This window comes from Pan paniscus, chromosome 12 (assembly GCF_029289425.2).
Source record: "Pan paniscus chromosome 12, NHGRI_mPanPan1-v2.0_pri, whole genome shotgun sequence".
NCBI lineage: Eukaryota > Metazoa > Chordata > Mammalia > Primates > Hominidae > Pan > Pan paniscus.
The window spans coordinates 122,811,517-122,830,076 of NC_073261.2; the positions used below are offsets into that span (position 1 = coordinate 122,811,517).

The 18,560-nt window shown below is 41.9% G+C and overlaps 1 protein-coding gene across 3 annotated transcripts in view; it reads right to left on the reverse strand.

Moving 5' to 3' along the window:
• ALLC (allantoicase) overlaps positions 1-18,560 on the reverse strand; it is a 46,405-nt gene that overhangs the window by 9,732 nt on the left and 18,113 nt on the right. For all 3 annotated transcript variants that reach the window (XM_055108301.3, XM_003807422.5, XM_034952535.3), the window contains exons 4-7: positions 14,282-14,369; positions 12,842-12,967; positions 11,121-11,200; positions 9,755-9,887 (exon numbers count right to left, since the gene is read on the reverse strand). In XM_055108301.3, coding sequence (XP_054964276.1) covers positions 9,755-9,887; positions 11,121-11,200; positions 12,842-12,967; positions 14,282-14,369 — 427 coding nt within the window. The remainder of the gene's footprint in view (positions 1-9,754; positions 9,888-11,120; positions 11,201-12,841; positions 12,968-14,281; positions 14,370-18,560) is intronic.

Here is an 18,560-nt window from a genome sequence, read left to right on the forward strand (position 1 = left end):
CTGGGTGAGTGTGGTTGAGAGGCGGGGGCTCCTTTATTTGACCCAGCCCTGACTCATGGGACAGGGTCCTACCTTGAGATATTGGGGCCACAGTGACCCATTCTCATGATCCATAAGGTGGAGGCTTCACACTGAGGGTGAGACATCCCCAGCCCTGCAAACCCTGTAACTCAGCCAGAGGAAACACCAAATCAGAGTTGCTGTTCAGCAACACCATGTTGTAGGAGGCTTGTTCCACAGGTCCGCTAGAGACAAACACCTAGCTAACCTTCCCACGCCACTAGAATATGCTCCCTGGGACCTCCCCTATTCTGATGGGCAGTAATTTGATTGCTTACTACAAATGAAGCAATCCTGGACTTAAGGTGCCATCTAGTGCTGAAAAGTAGGCAGCTACCTAGCAGGAAATAAAATCAACAGGAAATTTATAATGATTCTCTAAGCTAAGCGTGTCCAACACATGGGCAGTGGGTCTTATGAAGCCCATGGTGGCTTTGAATGTGGCCCAACACAAATCCATAAACTTTCTTAAAACAGTATGAGATTGTTTTGCAAAATTTTTTTGGCTCATCAGCTATCGTTAGTGTTAGGGCATTTTATGTGTGGCCCAAGACAATTCTTCCTCTTCCAATGTGGCCCAGGGAAGCTAAAATATTGGACACTCCCTACATCTAAGCAAATATATTCAACAAAAACTGAAACAACCCAGAAAGAAAAGACTGGAATAAATAACTAATGCTTCAATGCACAGGCATAGATGTATACCCATAAGAAACAACAGCAAAAAACTATGACATCCCCAAATGGACAAAGCAAGGAACCAGTGACTGATCATAATAAGACAGTGATATATGAACTCTGTGATCAATAATTCAAAATAGCAGTTTTAAGGAAACTCAGTGACCTCAAAGATAACACACAAAAGCAGCTTAGAAGTTTATCAGAGAAATTTAACAAAGAGATTTCAATAATTTTTTAAAATCAAACAGAAAACTTTGAATGGAAAAATGTATTTGCTGAACCAAAAAATTCATTAGAGGCTCTTTAGAATGAAGCAAGCAGAGGAAAGAATCAGTGAGCTCAAATGGGCTATTTAAAAATACACAGAGGAGAAAAAAATGAAAAGGAATAAAGATTGCTTACAAGATATAAAAAAATTACCTCAAAAGATCAAATCTAAGAATTATTGGTGTTGAGGAGGGAGTTGAGCAAGAGCAAGGGGTAGAAAGCTTATTCAAAGAAATAATAGAAAACTTTTCAAAACTTGATAAAGACATAAATATCCTGGTACAGAAAGCTCAAAGAAATGGATTGTATCCAAATAAGACTACTCCAAGGCATATAAAAAATCCTAAAGGTCAAGGACAGGCTGGGTATGATGGCTCATGCCTATAATTCCAGCACTTTGGGAGGTCAAGGTGGGTGGATTGCTTGAGCCCAGGATTTTGAGACCAGCCTGGGCAACATGGTAAAACCCCATTTCTACAAAAAAAAAACACCAAATACAAAAATTAGCCAGGCATGGTGGTGTGCACCAGTGGTCCCAGCTACTTGGGATGCTGATGTGGGAGGATCATCTGAGCCAAAGGAGGTTGAAGCTGCAGTGACCTGTGATTGCACCACTGGACTCCAGCCTGGGTGACAAAGTGAGACCCTGTCTCAAGAAAAAAAAAAAAAAAAAAAAGTCAAGGATAAAAATATCCTAAAAGCAGCAAGAGAAAAGAAGCAAATAACATAAAGAAGCTTCAATTCATCTGACAACAGACTTCTCAATGATAACCATACAGGCCAAAAAGAAGTGGGATGACATTTTAAAGTGCTGAAAGAAAAAAATACTGCCATCCAAGAATATTGTATCTAGAAAAGCTATCTTTCAAATATGAAAGAGAGAGAAAAATCTTTCCTGGATAAACAAGAGCTGAGAGAATTCACCACCACCAGTCTTAAATGAAATGCTAAAGTTCTTCCATTTGAAAAAAAAAAAACACTAATGTGCAAAAAGAAAACATTTGAATTTATAAAACCCACTAGTAAAATTAAGTGCATTAATGAACTCAGAATACTCCAACACTGTAATTATAGTGTGTAATTCACTCATAACTCTAGTATGAAGTCCAAAAGACAAATCTATCAAAAATAATAATCTTTTTGTTGATATCTTTAACAGGTGTTAAAAGATAGGCAGTATAAAAACATGCAAATTGAGACAACATGAAGTCAAAATGTGGGAGGAGGGATAAAGTTAAAAATGTAGAGTTTTTTTTTTGTTTTTCTTTGTTTATTTCTATTTTTTTCTTTGTGATCTAAGATGAGTTGACATCTCTTTAAAATAACTTGTTATATCTATAAGACGTTTTTATAAGCCTCATGGTAACCACAGTGCAAAAACCTATAATAGATTTGCTAAAAATAAAAGTCAATTAAAACATACTATCAGAGAAAATTAGTTAACCACTAAGGCGGAAAGAAAGAAAAGGAAAGGAAAGGGAGGGGAGGGGAGGGGGGGAGGGGAGGGGAGGGGGGAGGGGGAGGGGAGGGGGAGGGGGGAAGAGGAGGGGGAGGGGGGAGGGAAGGGAAGGGGAGGGGATCAGAAAACAAGCAACAAAATGACAGTAAGCTCTTACTTACTGATGACAATACTGAATGTAAATGGACTCAATGTTCCAAATAAAAGGTATACTGTTGCTTAATGGACTAAGAAACAAGGCCCAACTATATGCTGCCTACAAGAAACCCACTTGACCTATAAAGACACAAATAGGCTGACAGTGAAAGGATGGAAAAAGATATCTCATGCAACCAGAGGCCAAAAAAGAGCAGGAGTAGCTACACTTATATCAGATAAAATAGACTACAAATCAAAGACTGTTAAAAAAAAAAAGACAAGACACTGTATAATGATAAATGGGTCAATTATGAATATCTATGTGTCCAACACCAGAGCTTTCAAGTCTTATATAAAGCAAACATTAATAGATCTAAAGGGATAAATAGACTGCAATACAATAATAGTAGGGGACTTCAACACCTCACTTTCAGTAATGGACAAATCGTCCAGACAGAAAATCAACAAAGAAATAGTGAAGTTGAACTACACACTAGATCTAATGGCCCTAACTGACATTACAGAACATTTTACCCAACTGCTGCAGAATATGCATTCTTTTCATCAGCACATGGAACATTCTCTAGAATAGGCCATGTCTTGGGCCATAAAGCAAGTCTAAACAAATTCAAAAAAGTAGAAATCATATCAAGTATCTTTTCTGACCACAATGGAATAAAACTAGAAATCAATAATAAGAGACACATTGGAAAATACACAAACACATGTAAATTAAACAACATGCTCCTGAACAACAAATGGGTCAGTAATTAAGAAGGAAATTTTAAAAATGCTTGAAACAAATGAAAATGGAAATACAACATACAAAAATATATGGGATACAACAAAGGCAGTACTAAGAGGGAAGTTTATAGCAATAAATACCTATACCAAAGAAGTAGAAAGACTTCAAATTAATATAACAATGCATCTCAATAAACTAGAAAAGCAAGTATAAACCAATCCCAAAATTACTAGTAGAAGAAAAAAATAAAGATCAGAGGATAAATAAATGGCGACTAAAATAATACAGAGGATCAACAAAACAAAAAACTTGTTTTTTTAAAAAGAAACAAAAGTGATGGACCTTTAGCTAGACTAATTACAAAGAGAAAAGACCCCAAAAAATCAGAAATAGAGAAGGATACATAAAAAATGAGACTGGCTCTCTTCTCTTTTCCATTTGACAGACACCTGCATATTTTTATGCAGTGCCAGCTGTGTTCCTGAGACAACAAGGTGAAAATGAAGGCCAGAGTAAACAAATTTGGCCACATTAAGCACCTGGTCACCAAGGCTGCTTTTAGCTCTGGCAAAGTGGATATTGTCATCATCAATGATGCCTTCATTGACCTCAACTACCTGGCCTACATGTTCCAGTAGGCTTCCACCCATGACAAGTTCCACAGTATCATCAAGGCTCAGAATGAGAAGACTGACATCAATGGAAATCCCATCATTATCTTCCAGGAGCAAGATCCCCCCCAAAATCGAGTGAAATGACAGTGGTGCTGATTATGTTGTTGAGCCCACTAGAATCTCCATTACCATGGAGAAGGCTGGGGCTCACTTAGAGGGGTAAGCCAAAAGAGCCATCATCTCTGCCCCCTCTGCTGATGCCCCTTATGTTTATGTGGGGTGTGAATCATGAGAAGTATGAAAACAACCTCAAGATCCTTAGTAGTGCCTCATACACCACCTACTGCTTAGCCCTTCTGGCCAAGGTCATCCATGACAACTTTGGCACTATGGAGGGACCCATGACTACAGCCTATGCAATCACTACCACTCCGAAGATCATGGGTGCCCCTTCTTGGAAACGTTGGCAGGATGGCCACAGGGCTCTACAGAACATCATCTCTGCATCTACTTGCACTGCCAAAGCTGTTGGAAAGGTCATCCCCAAGCTGAATGGAAGCTCACTAGCATGGTGTTCCATATCCCCACCTCTGTGTCATTTTGGACCTGACTTGCCATCTGGAGAACCTGACAAATATGACACCATCAAAAAGGTGGTGAAGCAGGCATTGGAGGGCCCCCTCAAGGGCATCCTGGGCTATAGTGAGTGCCAGGTTGTCTCCTCTGACTTTAACAGACATTCACTCTTCCAGCTTTGATGCTGGGGCTGGCATTTCCCTCAATGACTACTTTGTCAAGCTTATTCCCTGGTATGACAATGAATTTGGCAACAGGGTAGTGGAGGCCTCATGGTCCACATGGCCTCCAAAGAGTAAGAGCCTCTGGACCACCAGCCCCAGCAAGAGCACAAGAGGATTAGAGAGGTTCTCAGCTGCTAGGGAGTCCCTGCCACACTCACTCTCCCACCATACTGAGAATCTCCCCCTGACACAGTTTCCATGCCAGGCCCCCTGGAAAGAGAGGGGCCTAGGGAGCCACATCCTGTCACATACCATCAATAAAGTCCACTGTACTCAGCCAAAAGGAAATGTGACCACAGAATTACAAAGATCAATTAGAGACTATTATGAACAACTACATACCAACAAATTGGAAAACCTAGAAGAAATGGATACATTTCTGGACACATACAATCTACCAAGATTGAACCATGAAGAAATAGAAAACCTTAATAAACCAATAATGAATTATGAGATAAAAGCTGAAATTTAAAAAGTCTCCCATTAAAGAAAATTCCAGGACCTAATGGCTTTCCTGCTGAATTCTACCAAACATAAAAGGAATAACTAATACCAATTTTACTCAAACTCTTCAAGAAAATTGAAGCAGGAGTACTTCCAAACTCATTCTACAAGGCCAGTATTACCCTGATACCAAAACCAGACAAAGACAACAACAAAAAAAGAAAACTACAGGTTAATATCACTGATGGACATAGATGCAAAAATCCTCAACAAAATACCAGCAAACTGAATTTAACAACACAATAAACAGATCACTCACCATGATCAAGTGGAATTCATTCCAGGAAGGCAAGCATGTCTCAACATACATGAATCAATAAACATGATACATCACTAACTGAACCAAGAACAAAAACCATATGATCATTTCGATAAATGCTGGAAAGCATTTGATAAAATTTAACATCACTTCATGATAAAAAAAAATCCTCAATAAATTGGGTATAGAAAAAAAACTACCTCAAAATAACAAAAGACACATATGACAAACCCACAGGTAACATCATACTTAATGGACAAAAAATGAAAGCCTTTTCTCTAAGATCTGGAACAAGACAAGGATGCCCACTTTCACTGCTTTTATTAACATAATATTGGAAGTCCTGGATGGAGCAATTATGCAAGAGAAATAAATGGCATCCAAATTGAAAAGAAAGAAGTGAAGTTCTCCTTCTTCATAGACAATATGATCTTATACTTAGAAAAACCTAGACTCCACCCAAAAACTATTAGAACTGATAAACTAATTCAGTAGATTTTCAGGATACAAATTCAACATACAAAAGTCAGTAGCATTTATACACACCAACAGTGAATAATCTACAAAATAAAACAAGAAGGCAATCGCATATACAATAGCTACAAAAACTATAAAATACTGAGGAATCCATTTATCCTACGAAGTGAAAGAGCTATACAAGGAAAACTATAAAACACTGATGAAATATATTGAAGAGGACACAGAAAAAATGGAAAGATGTTCCGTGCTCCTAGATTGAAAGAATTAATATTGTTAAAATGACAGTACTATCCAAAGCAATTTACAGATTCAATTCAATCCCTATTAAAATACCAATGATATTCTTCTCAGAAATATTTTTAAAAAGTAAAATTTAAATGAAAGACCCTGAATAACCAAAGCAAAAAAACAAAGCTGAAGGCATCACACTACCTGACTTCAAAATGTACTATGAAGCTATATAACCAAATCAGAATGGTTATGGCATAAAAACAGACAACACAATAGAGAACCCAGATATAAATCAACACATTTACAGCCAACTCATTCTCAATAAAGGCACCAAGAACACGCAATGGGGAACAGTCTCTTCAGTAAATGGTGCTGGGGAAACTAGATAACTGCATGCCGAAGAATGAAACTAGACTCCTATCTCTCACCTTATGCAAAATGAAATCAAAATGGATGAAAAACTTAAATCTAAGACCTAAAACTATGAACATTCTAGAAGAAAACCTTGGGGAAATGCTCTAGGACATTGGTCTTGGCAAATATTTGTGTGTAAGACCTCAAAAGCACAGGCAACAACAGGAAAAACAGACAAATGGGATTACATTAAGCTAAAAGGCTGCTGTCAAAGGAAATAACAAACTGAAGTGACAACCCATAGAGTTGGAAAAAAATATATTTGCAAACTATCCATCTAAGAAGGGATTAATAACAAGAATATATAAGGACAACTCAATAGCTAACAACTCAGTAGCAAAAAAAATAATTTATAAATGGGCAAAAGTTCTGAATAGATATTTCTCAAAAGAAGGCATACAAATGGGCAACAGGTATATTTTTTAAATGCTCAACATCTCTAATCATCAGAAAAATGCAACTCAAAACCACAATGAAATGTCATACCACCTCAGTTGAAATGGCTTTTGACATGGTCTGGTTCTGTATCCCCACTCAAACCTCATCTCTAATTGTAATCCCCACATGTCCAGGGAGGGACCTGCTTAGAGGTGATTGGATGATGGGGTGGTTTTCCCCATGCTGTTCTTCTGATAGGGAGTTCTCGTGAGATCTGATGTTTAAAAGTGGCTCTTCCCCCTTTCTCTGTCTCTGTCTGTCTGTCTCTGTCTCTCTCTCTCTCTCTGTCTCTCTCTCTCTCTCTCTCGATCCTGCTGCCATGTAAGACATGCCTTGCTTCGCCTTCTCTTTCTGCCATGATTGTAAGTTTCCTGAGGCCTCCCCAGTCATGTAGAACTGTCAGTTAATTAAACCTCTTTTGTTTGTAAGTTACCCAGTCTCAGGTAGTATCTTTATAGCAACGTGAGAGCAGAGTAATACCACTTTTATTTAAAAAGACAGGGGGAATAGTGGATGCTAGCGAGGATGTGGAGAAAGTGAAGCCCATGTACACTATTGGTGAGAATGTAAATTAGTACACTCACTATGGAAAACTATGAAAACTCCTCAAAAAAACTAAAAATAGAACAACAATAGATTCATCCAGCAATCTCACTACTGTGTATATATCCAAAAGAAAGTAAATCAATATATTGAAGAGATATCTGCACTTCCAAGTTTACTGTGACACTGTTTACAATGTCACAGCCAAAATATGAAATCAAAGTAAGTGCCCATTAATGGAGGAATAGATTTTAAAAGTGGTATATATACACAATGGATTGGGAATGGATACCCCATTCTCCATGATGTGATTATTATTCATTGCATGCCTGTGTTAAAACATTTCATGTACCCCATAAATATATATATATACCTACTATGTGCCCATAATTGAAAATATTTTTAAAAAGAAAATATGGTAGATATACATATACCATGGAATACTATGCAGCCATAAAAAGGAATGAAATAATGGCATTCACAGCAACCTGGATGGAGTTGGAGACCATTATTCTAAATGAAGTAGTTCAGGAATGGAAAACCAAACATCATATGTTCTCAGTTATAAGTGGGAGCTAAGCTATTAGGATGCAAAGACATAAGAATGATACAATGGGGGAAGGGTGGGGGGTGAGGGATAAAAGGCTACACATTGGATACAGTGTACACTGCTCTGGTGATGGGTGCACCAAAATCTCAGAAATCACCACTAAAGAACTTATCCATGTAACCAAACACCACCTGTTCCCCCAAAAACCTGTTGAAATTTGTTTAAGACAAGTGAATAGAGATCTGAAGAGAAATTTTTCCAAATAAAACATACAAATGGCCAATAAACATATAAAAAGATGTTCCTCCTCATTAGTCATCAGGGAAATGCACATCAAAACCACAGTGAGACACCACCTCACATCCACTAGGATGACTACAAACATAAAGTAAGACAGAGAGTGCTGGGAAAGACAGGGAGAAATCAGCACTCCTTTACGTGGCTGGTAAGAATGTAAAATAGTGCAGCACTTTCGGAAAAGCCTAGTAATTCTTCAAACAGTTAAACACAGAGTTATCATATGACCCAGAAAGTCCAATCTTAGGCATACACTCAACAAAAGAAAGCATATATCCACACAAAATCTTGTACGCAAATGTTTACAGCAGCATTGTTCAAAATAGCCAGCAGATGGAAACAAGTGTCTGTCAACTAATGAATGAGTAAACAAAATGTGGTAGTGGTTGAGTATCCCTTATCTGAAATGCTTGAGACCAGAAGTGTTTGGATTTCAGTTTTTTTAAATATTTGCATTATACTTACTGGTAGAGTGTCCCAAATCCAAAATCTGAAATATTCCAGTGAGCATTTCCTTTGAGCATCATGTCAGCACTCAAAAAGTTTTGGATTTGGGAACATTTCAAATTTTGGGGCTTTCAGATTTGAGATGCTCAACCTATATTAGCCTTACACAAAAAGAAAGAAAGTGTTAATACATGTTACAACATGGATGAATCTTGAAAACATTATACTAAGTGGAAGAAGTCAGACACAAAAGACCAATATTATATAATTCCTACTTATATGAAATGTCCAAAATAGTCAAAACTATCAAGACAAAAAGCAAATTAGTGGTTGCTTTGGGATAGGGAAGATGAGGGATGAGAGCTAAAGGATATGGGGTTTCTTTTTGAGGTGATAAAAATGTTCTAAAGGTATGGTGATGGTTGCACGTGTCTATGCATATGCTATACATCATTGATTGTACACTTCAAATGGGTGAACTGCATGTTAATTATATCACAATAAAGCTATTAAAAAATAAAATGAGTCATTTGTACATACCACTTCAGCTGCTAATATAACATACTTGTGAAATCTAGTTAGGATCTATCTAACCTAGTACAACTTAGTTCCACCACATCCTAATTTACTTGATAATTTTTCAATAACCACCTATTGATGTGTGGATTAAAACAAGAATTTTCTAGAGCATAAAAAGGAGAAATTACAATCCTGAAATGCTAGAGAGATCAATTACCAAGAAGGAAAGAGCAAGTCATTTTATATTTTATAAACATGTCAACATAAAATAAGCCATGGAACTGGTTATAAGTCCATGTCACGATTACCTGGGAAAATGTTGAGTCTGATATGAGTCCATCTCTGCTGGGAATTGACAAGAAAATAGTTGTGGCCGGAAGCAGGGTTTCCTGGCTTAAGCGCGGTCATGGGAACCAAGTAACTCCAGTCGTCGGATTTTAGCTAGCAATAAATATAGAAATGTCAGCAATTGCTCTTGAAAACAATAAATTCTGTCATCCTATTGCCTCTGTGGCACTTAAGGGGTGGAGATACTTTGGAATAAAAATTAATGATGGATGCCGGGCCTAGTGGTTCACGCCTGTAATCCCAGCACCTTGGGAGGCCGAGGCGGGCGGATCACGAGGTCAGGAGATGGAGACCACCCTGGCTAACACGGTGAAACCCCGTCTGTACTAGAAATACAAAAAATTAGCCGGGCGTGGTGGCGGGCGCCTGTAGTCCCAGCTACTCGGGAGGCTGAGGCAGGAGAATGGCGTGAACCCGGGAGGCGGAGCTTGCAGTGAGCCGAGATCGCGCCACCGCACTCCAGCCTGGGCGACAGAGCGAGACTCCGTCTCAAAAAATAAACAAACAAATAAATAAATAAATAATGATGGATACCTAATGAAACACTTTAATAAAAATAGTACATATCAAGCCCCATGTTTAATAAAAAACAGAATAAAGGCCTGTTTTGTTTTCACTGATCAAAACAGCCAGTGGGTGATGGTGGCAGAGGCTTGCAAATGAAGGACAAGATCTCAGACCCCTCCAAATGTCTTCACCTTGAGGTGTGGTGAGGTGAACATTCAAATAAAAACCAAGGCTACTGCCATGCTCCATGACCTCTGGGGAAATCTGCTGGCCTGAGCCTTGCAACCATTTTCTCTAGGTTAGCACTTCTCAAACTAACGGCCCTGTTTACTGTTGCTGTTATTTACTTTCCTGTCTGTTATGAATCAACATTTCTGTAAAAAACAATACAAACTATTACTAAATAAACATTAAAAAAACAAGAATGTACCAAAACACAAGCCCTATTTATTTTTTTCCCCCGTTTCTTTTATTAAATTCTCCACACACAAAAGTTACTTCAAGTTACATCAAGTTGGTATAAAAAGTGTTTAAACGCTTACTATCAGTTTCTGTATGTGTGCTTATCGGGGCCAGCAGCCATTTGCAGATGGGTGCTGGTGGAACCCTTTGAGAAGACTTTGGGCCATGATGCTCACTCTTCCCAGGCTGAATGAACCACTGAGACGTTTGCAAGGCCACAGTGGGTAAGCAAATGATGTGGGGAGCATCAGGGCTGGGCGTCCCAAAGAATCGCCTTGCACAGCCAGCTGTGCAGAGCAGTTTCCCTACTCTCCTAATAATTGGTGACAAGACCCAATTCATTTGGGGGAGATGTACCTCAGCAATGGCTTCAAACTCCTCAGGAGTGGCTGCAGCTCCTGTCCTGATTCCTCTTTCTGGGATTTCTGGTAGTTTATCTGTAGTTGGAATGACCATTCAGGATTAAGATTAGGGTTCAAAATCAAAGGGAATCTACTCTCTTGGTGGTTTGTATGGTAATTCTCGCTTTGCAAATAACACTAAAGATATTTTGAAGTATCAAATGATCAAAGTAATAGACACACTTGTTGAAGTTCCTCAATATTTAATATATTAACAGTCATTTCAAAAAATAGTACAAGATGTTTGATACTACATTTGCTTGTCAAACAGTAAATGTCATCTCCAAGTTAGTTAGCTCAAACTTCAACAAGTTTATCACATCGCTAGAGTTTTCAAAGTTGGACTATTACAAGGTCAATTCCAGAAAAACCACCTCTCCCAGTGGCATCCTTAGAATTGATACTGGGGCAATTCAGAAATAGAAGCACTCATGGGCAGTTGAGGGGCTTGCCGAAACAATCTTACTCGTTTGTCACTGGTCATTTCCGCTTTTAGAGTAGCATCTCTTGTAGCATCATTTCCTGTTCAGGTGCCCTAGCCATCTTCAGGGAGCAGGGCCCGTTCATGTCCACAGAGCCTCATGCAGTGCTGTGCACATAGCATGTTCAGTGTAAACTTGCCAACCCACATTGACTTATCTTCCCTAAGTACATGTATAAACACACACATAATTGTACATTTTTTTAATTTAATGCTAAAGTCAACATCAGATGGTATCAAAGGAATAAAAATACAGGTCTGTGGAGACAAAGTGACTCCATCTTGGATGCGAATCTGCCATGTCAATGTCTGATTAGCCTCAATCCTGTGAACACGTCCTGATTCCAACTTGATTTACTGTCCTTAGTCCAGAACATGTCAACCTTGATGTTATCGCACAAATTAGAGGCTGTGACGCACACAGCCCTCTTCCCTGTTCTGGAGGCTGCCTTCAGTTGTCCCGCTGGAGCACACAGACCCTTTCCCTGCAGCATGTGAGCCCTGAGTCCGGGCAGTAACAGTGCAGAGATTTACCCATCTTGCTGCTGCCCAAGGCCACGCTTCTGTCCGTAAGTTCCCCCCATAAAATACCTGTTACCAACAAACTGGATTTGTCAGCCTCTTTCTTTGGTTTCTTGGCTTCTTCGGCACCTGAGGTCTGCTCTTTGTATATGGCCCTTTCACAGAATATGTCTCATTTATAAAGCCTGCAGGATTCATAGGTCCAGCATTCCAAGATGCAGATAGGAACCCTTGCCTAAAATGCCATAGCAGCTGCCCCATCACACACACTGGGACAGCCCAAAGCAGGGCTGGTGCTGCTCACCCCACAGCTGTCCCAGACCTGGGTCCACATCACCCGGGTCATCTGAGGCACAACCCACTCCTTCCCGCCCACTCAGCAACCTGCTCACCCACGTTCCAGGGATGATGGCCTGCCTCTGCGTGAAGCTGAAGGACCGTGGGAATGATAAAATCTATAACTGGCTGTTAACACTATTAAGCCACAAATCAAAAACCACAGAGCGCTCTACTAGGAGTCCTGGTCCTACAGCCCCATTACAGTAAAGTAGCCTTAGTCAAGCCCCTGAAGCTGTCTGGGTGGTAGGGAAAGTGAGCAGTTGTGGGGGTGTGGCTGGCCAGAGGAGCCATGTGACCCATAATTCTCATTTTGGGGACAGTGGTTCCTAACGCACCTTCTTCCAAGTTTGCTGCTTGAATGGACACTAGAGGAGCATAATCTCCCGTGAAGTAAGAAACGTCCACGTCGAAGCCCCGGATGACTCCTTGGATCCCCAGCCTGAGGACACACCAGTCGTGACCTGCGCAACACAGAGGACAAGAGCAGTCTCGTTAGGGCCAACACAGCAGATGCTGCATGCGAGGCAGTGCACCCCACATGCACCTGACCCACAGCAGGGGCCACTTCCGTCCATCACAGAAAAAACTGTTCAGGGCGGTTCTTAGCTAATATGACTGTAGGATCTCTCATAACCTGGCCACATGTGACCACCATTTCCCAACGAAAATCCTCAGTTCTAGCCAGAAGAGAAAATGCACAGGCTGGGATCCAGGAAGACCTGATTCTGGTTCCAAATGAATCATTTCCTATGACTGTCCTTGGCAAATTATTTACCTCTTACAGTAGAGAATCTCATTTTCTCAACTGTAAATTAGGGATGCCATTAGCTTCCATAAAGCTTAGACTGAGTGTGCGATGTAGAAAGCACCTCACCAAGCTCAGCAGGTAGTAAGCAGAGCTGGTTCTCCTGCAGACGCTGTGTTCATTGTCCTCTCAAGCTCAGGAACTGACACAGCACCCTCCAGCCTCCAGCCCCACCACTGGTCAGACACCTGCCTGCATCTACCAAAGCCTTCAGAGTCTTGAAGTCAAGTCTGCCACTATTGAGTTCTTGGTTATTTACTGCCAGATATTAACTCACCTTAAAATGTCCAGATTTGTTAGAAACTAATACTGCTTCAAGTACTGTAGAAAGTTAGAAAACTAGAAATATCGAATATTTCTGTAATACTTGAGATAGTGGCAAGTAAAAATCCAATTATCAACCTAATGCCTGGATTTGTTTGCTTTTCTTCAACTTCAAAAGGTATATTTTGATTGAGACTGAGTAATAGCAATGAATAAAAATTGCATAAAATCGTAAAAGACAGCGGGTACAGTGTTGAGGACAGACCCTGGCCCAGTCCCCAGCTTATCTTGCCAGCAGTGTGCCCTGGGCTGAGTCCAGGAATCTGTTTCCATGGCGGTTAAATGGGGATAAAGAGACCTACTCCAGAGGACTGTAGTAAGGACCCAGAAGATGCACACTGCCTAATACCTGCCACATTGCTCAGTGAGAATCCACTCTTTTTTCCAACCGCAGACCTCACCAGGGTTTTCATTTTCCCAACAACGTGCTTCTCACCCTTTGTGCCTGGTGGGACGTCAGTGACCCGGGCTCACGCCGCCCCTTCCTGACTTAGAGCCTGATGTTCAGAAAAGGACATCCAAGATTACAGAGCATTCCAGGGCCCCATGTTAAAGCTGACCCAAAACGGACACTGGCTTTGCCACAGCCTGTGTTTTTAACTTTGCAGTGTCAGCTGCACTGCGATGAGCGAACCGTTGTTATTACCTGGAATCCTTTTCCTCCTGGTCTCCCAGCCATCCATCCATTTCCCAAACTCCGTATATTCATGCTCTTTGAAGCACGGGCTGTCACTCTAGGGCAAAGACCACAACAAGGTGATCATTAACATTCATGTGATCTCCTGGCCTCCAGCAAGTCCACTTCTGTCCCACAGTGCCAGAGGAACGGTGCAAACCGGGATCTAGGGGAGCCTCTGCCACCACCTTCATGCCCAGCTAGCCCCTTCCAGATTGAGAGATGCCTCCGCTTTTATCATCTTCAGAGAAAGAAATGTGACTTCTCTGTGGGCCTCAGCACACAGAATTGACCACTGATAGCAGCAGGTACAACCACATCACCAGGCACTCTGTGGACCGCACAAATGCAATTCCCAACAGCAATGTACATGGGTATTAAAGTGACAGAGGCTGGTCAGATTTCCAAGCAGGCCAGGTAGATTATTCAATAAGGAATTCACCCAAAGTCATAGGAAGAGTAGGCTGGACGCTCAGGGTCCAGGTGAACCCACACAGCACACTCTGCAACCCCCTGAGGAAATGCGTGGTCTCTGATGCCCCACACAGCCTCCTTAGACAGCTGAGCGCACTTCTTCATCTTCCAGAATGAGGAGGATACAGCATCCTTGCAGGAGTGTCATGAAGTTGGAATAGCCGACATGAAAGACCCTCGAATAGCGTGGATGCTCAGAAATCGTTGTGCTGGCCCAGCATGGGGATACTTTCCCTGTTTCCATCAAGTCGTGCAAGGAGGATCTTACGTTACTGCTTAGGGAATCTCCCCAGGCAGGAGCAGAGGAAGGGACTAGGGGTAGCAGGGCCCAGGGCGGGGGGGATGCTCTGATGGAAGCTGATGCATGAGACGCCAACCAGGGATCCCGCCAGACTCCCTGGTGTGCCAACCTGCCCAGCCTCCCAGGCAGGGAACCCGTGGCCAACGGTACCCACCTTCCTGTGCCTCAGTGCTCCTCCTCTGTCAAAGGCAAACAGCCATCGCGCTACTGACCGCCTCCGGCTGTTGTCAACCTTAAATGTGCCTGGCACATAGTAAGTGCCCAGTATTTAGCGTTATACATGAAAGTTGATGGTATTTTGAATGTTATTACAATCAAATCACATCTTAAAGATAGCACACACTCCAGCCTTTCCATTACTCATCAGGAATTGCAAAACTCTGCTCTGAACCCAGAAGGAGAGAAGGAGGTACACCTCCCACTAAAACCCCAGACCTCCAAGGCCCCAAACTTTTTGGTGTTTAGTTTTGGGGGTAGGTTGATTGTTTCAGGTGTGTTGCTGCTACTGCTGCTGTTGTGATTGGACTGATACTGAACGGCGTCAGGGAAGTTGGGGACACATGCTACTGAACCAGTGGCAGGAAAACAGCCCTGTTGTAAAACTGGCTCATGCCATGTGATGACAGATGTGTTCCTTAAAAAAAGAGAAAAACTAGTCAGGTGCAGTGGCTCACACCTGTAACCCCAGCACTTTGGGAGGCCAAGGAGGGCGGATCACCTGAGGTCAGGAGTTCGAGACCAGCCTGGCCAACATGGTGAAACCCCCTCTCTACTAAAAATACAAAAATTAGCTGGGCGTGGTGGCAGGTGCCTGTAGTCCCAGCTACTTCGGAGGCTGAGACGGGAGAATCACTTGAACCCAGGAGGTGGAGGTTGTGGTGAGCCGAGATCGTGCCACTGCACTCTAGCCTGGGCAACAGAGTGAGACTCTGTCTCAAAAAAAAAAAAAAAAAAAGAGAGAGAGAGAGAAACCAAGGACTGGTCCCAGGGATAAACCGACACATGTGCACACACTTGTACAAGGATGTTTTCAATACGTGCAAAATGTCATCAACCTAAAAGTGCATCAACAAGGAAAGGGGGCCATAAAATGGACCACGATGACATGGACAGTTATTATTCAGCAGCTAAGAGGGTGGCCTGGGTCTACACATATCAGTACCAATGGAATTCACAAACATGCAGTGAGAAAAGCAGGTTTAGGGCTGGGCACAGTGGCTCACACCTGTAATCCCAGCCATTTGGGAGGCCGAGGCAGGAGGACTGCTGGAGCCCAGGAGCTAGATACCTCATCTCTACAAAAAATTTAAAAATTAGCTGGGCACAGTGGAGTATGCCTGTAGTCCCAGTGAGGCAGGAGGATTGCTTGTGCCCAGGAAGTCGAGGCTGCAGTGAGCCATGACCGCGCCACTGCACCCCAGCCTGACAGCCTGATCACAGCGAGATCCTGCCCCACCCCCACCAAAAAAAGTGTGCAGAATGTTCAGTGCTTTGTGAAAATATGTATATAAATTTAGAATATAAAATATCTTACATATTTACGAATATATGTGTATTTAAGTGTATAAAATACATTAGAAGAATTCTCTGCAACAGACTGAATGTCTGTCCCCCACCAAAATTTGTATGTTGAAACCTAATCCCCAGAGTGATGGTATTCGGAGATGAGGACTTTGGGAGGTGATTAGGTCACAAGGGTGGAGCCCCCATGACGGGATGAGTGCCCATGCGGGAGGAGGCAGGAGATGGCCTGCTTCCCCTCTCTTCTCTGTCACCTGAGGTATCTCCAGCAGGCGGCCATCCCAAGAGGGCCCTCACCAGATGCTGGAGCTGCCACTGTCTCAGGCTCGGTCTCAGACTTCCAGCCCCCAGAACTTCGAGAAATCACTGTGTTTAAGCCACCACCCATCTGCAGTATTTTGTTTCAGCAGCCCCAACAGACTAAAGTATTTTCCCATCCTACAACAGTGTGAATGGTGGAAAGGGAGGGCGTGGACTGGCACTCAAGTTGGAGGTGAAAGGTGAACTTTACATTTATCTGTAATGTTATTTTTTTCAAAAAGGAGAAATATATGTGTCTCATGTGATGTTATAGCGTGACTATATATACACATATGTATGTGTGTAAGTGTTTATATGTGTGTGTGTGTATATACATATATATGCTCAAGTATAAAATCTAAGAAATAGTGCCCTACCCTCTCTCCCACCCTATTTCCAAGCCCACCTCTCTCTTCACAGATAATCACATCTCACTGTTTGATGTGTGTGCCTTCAAACTCTGTTTTACACTCATAAAATATACATGGATCTCTCCTGTTGCCAGTGAATGGAGAGCTTGCTTTTTTTTTTTTTCTGACAGGGTCTTACTCTGTCACCCAGGCTGGAGTGCAGTGGCATGATGATGGCTCACTGCAACCTCAACGTCTTGGGCTCAAGCAATCCTCCCAGCTCAGCCTTCTGAGTAGCGGGGACTACGGGTACACACAGCCATGCCTGGATAATTTTTTTATTTTCAGAAATGGGGTCTTGCTCTGTTGCCCAGGCTGGTCCCAAACTCCTAGGCTCAAGTGATCCTCCTGCTTTGGCTTCCCAAAGTGCTGGGATTACAGGTGTGAGCCACAGTGCCAGGTCTACCTCATTCTAGTAGCCACATAATAGTCCATATCTGGAAGAGCTATAATTTCTTTAGTTCCCTATCAATCAATGAACACTTAGGTTGGTTATCTCCTCTCCAAACAATACCAGAATGAATGTTTTCTACCTATTTTTTTGCCCACTTGTGCAAACGATGTAAATCTGTGGAACAACTAGGTCAAGGTAGACATGCATTTCAGTGTTTCAAAGACCAGACCTGTGGTAAAATGGTAAGAGCTTTGGCATTTAGTAACTGTGTGACCTAGAAAAAGTTAATTCATGTTGCCCTTTCTCATTTTATTTTCACTTTCTCCTGGGGAATAGGTAAGTTAACACTGTAAGGTGCCTTCTCAGGGCCATACTTCAGCTTGCTCTGGACCCAGCCAGGTCCTGCCCAGACAGACAGCAACCATTTCACCAGGGTAACCAGATGGCCGCTACCCACAGTGGAGGCCAGTCATGAATGCTGTACGTGGGCATTAGCTCAATGTGCACCTGTGTTTGTCTCTCCATGCACAAGAGTTCGCATCCCCACACTGGGTATGACAGAGGAGCAGGACGCCAGCAGGGCCGCCATTTCTTCTCTATGTTCGTCAGCATTTTCTCTATTTTTTTAATAAGCTGTCCTGCACTTTTATAATTAGGCAGGTAAAACATTTCCCAGAAAATTCAAGACATAGATCCGTTTTCTTCCCAACACAAATGATGAAATTCACCTTACCCAGAAGAGCAGTATTTGAGGACCTCTGAATTTTCCCCATGAAACAATGCAGTCCCAAATTACTTGCTCAGATCCCTGTCTCTGCTATGTTTTGGCATGAGTTCATACTGATTTGC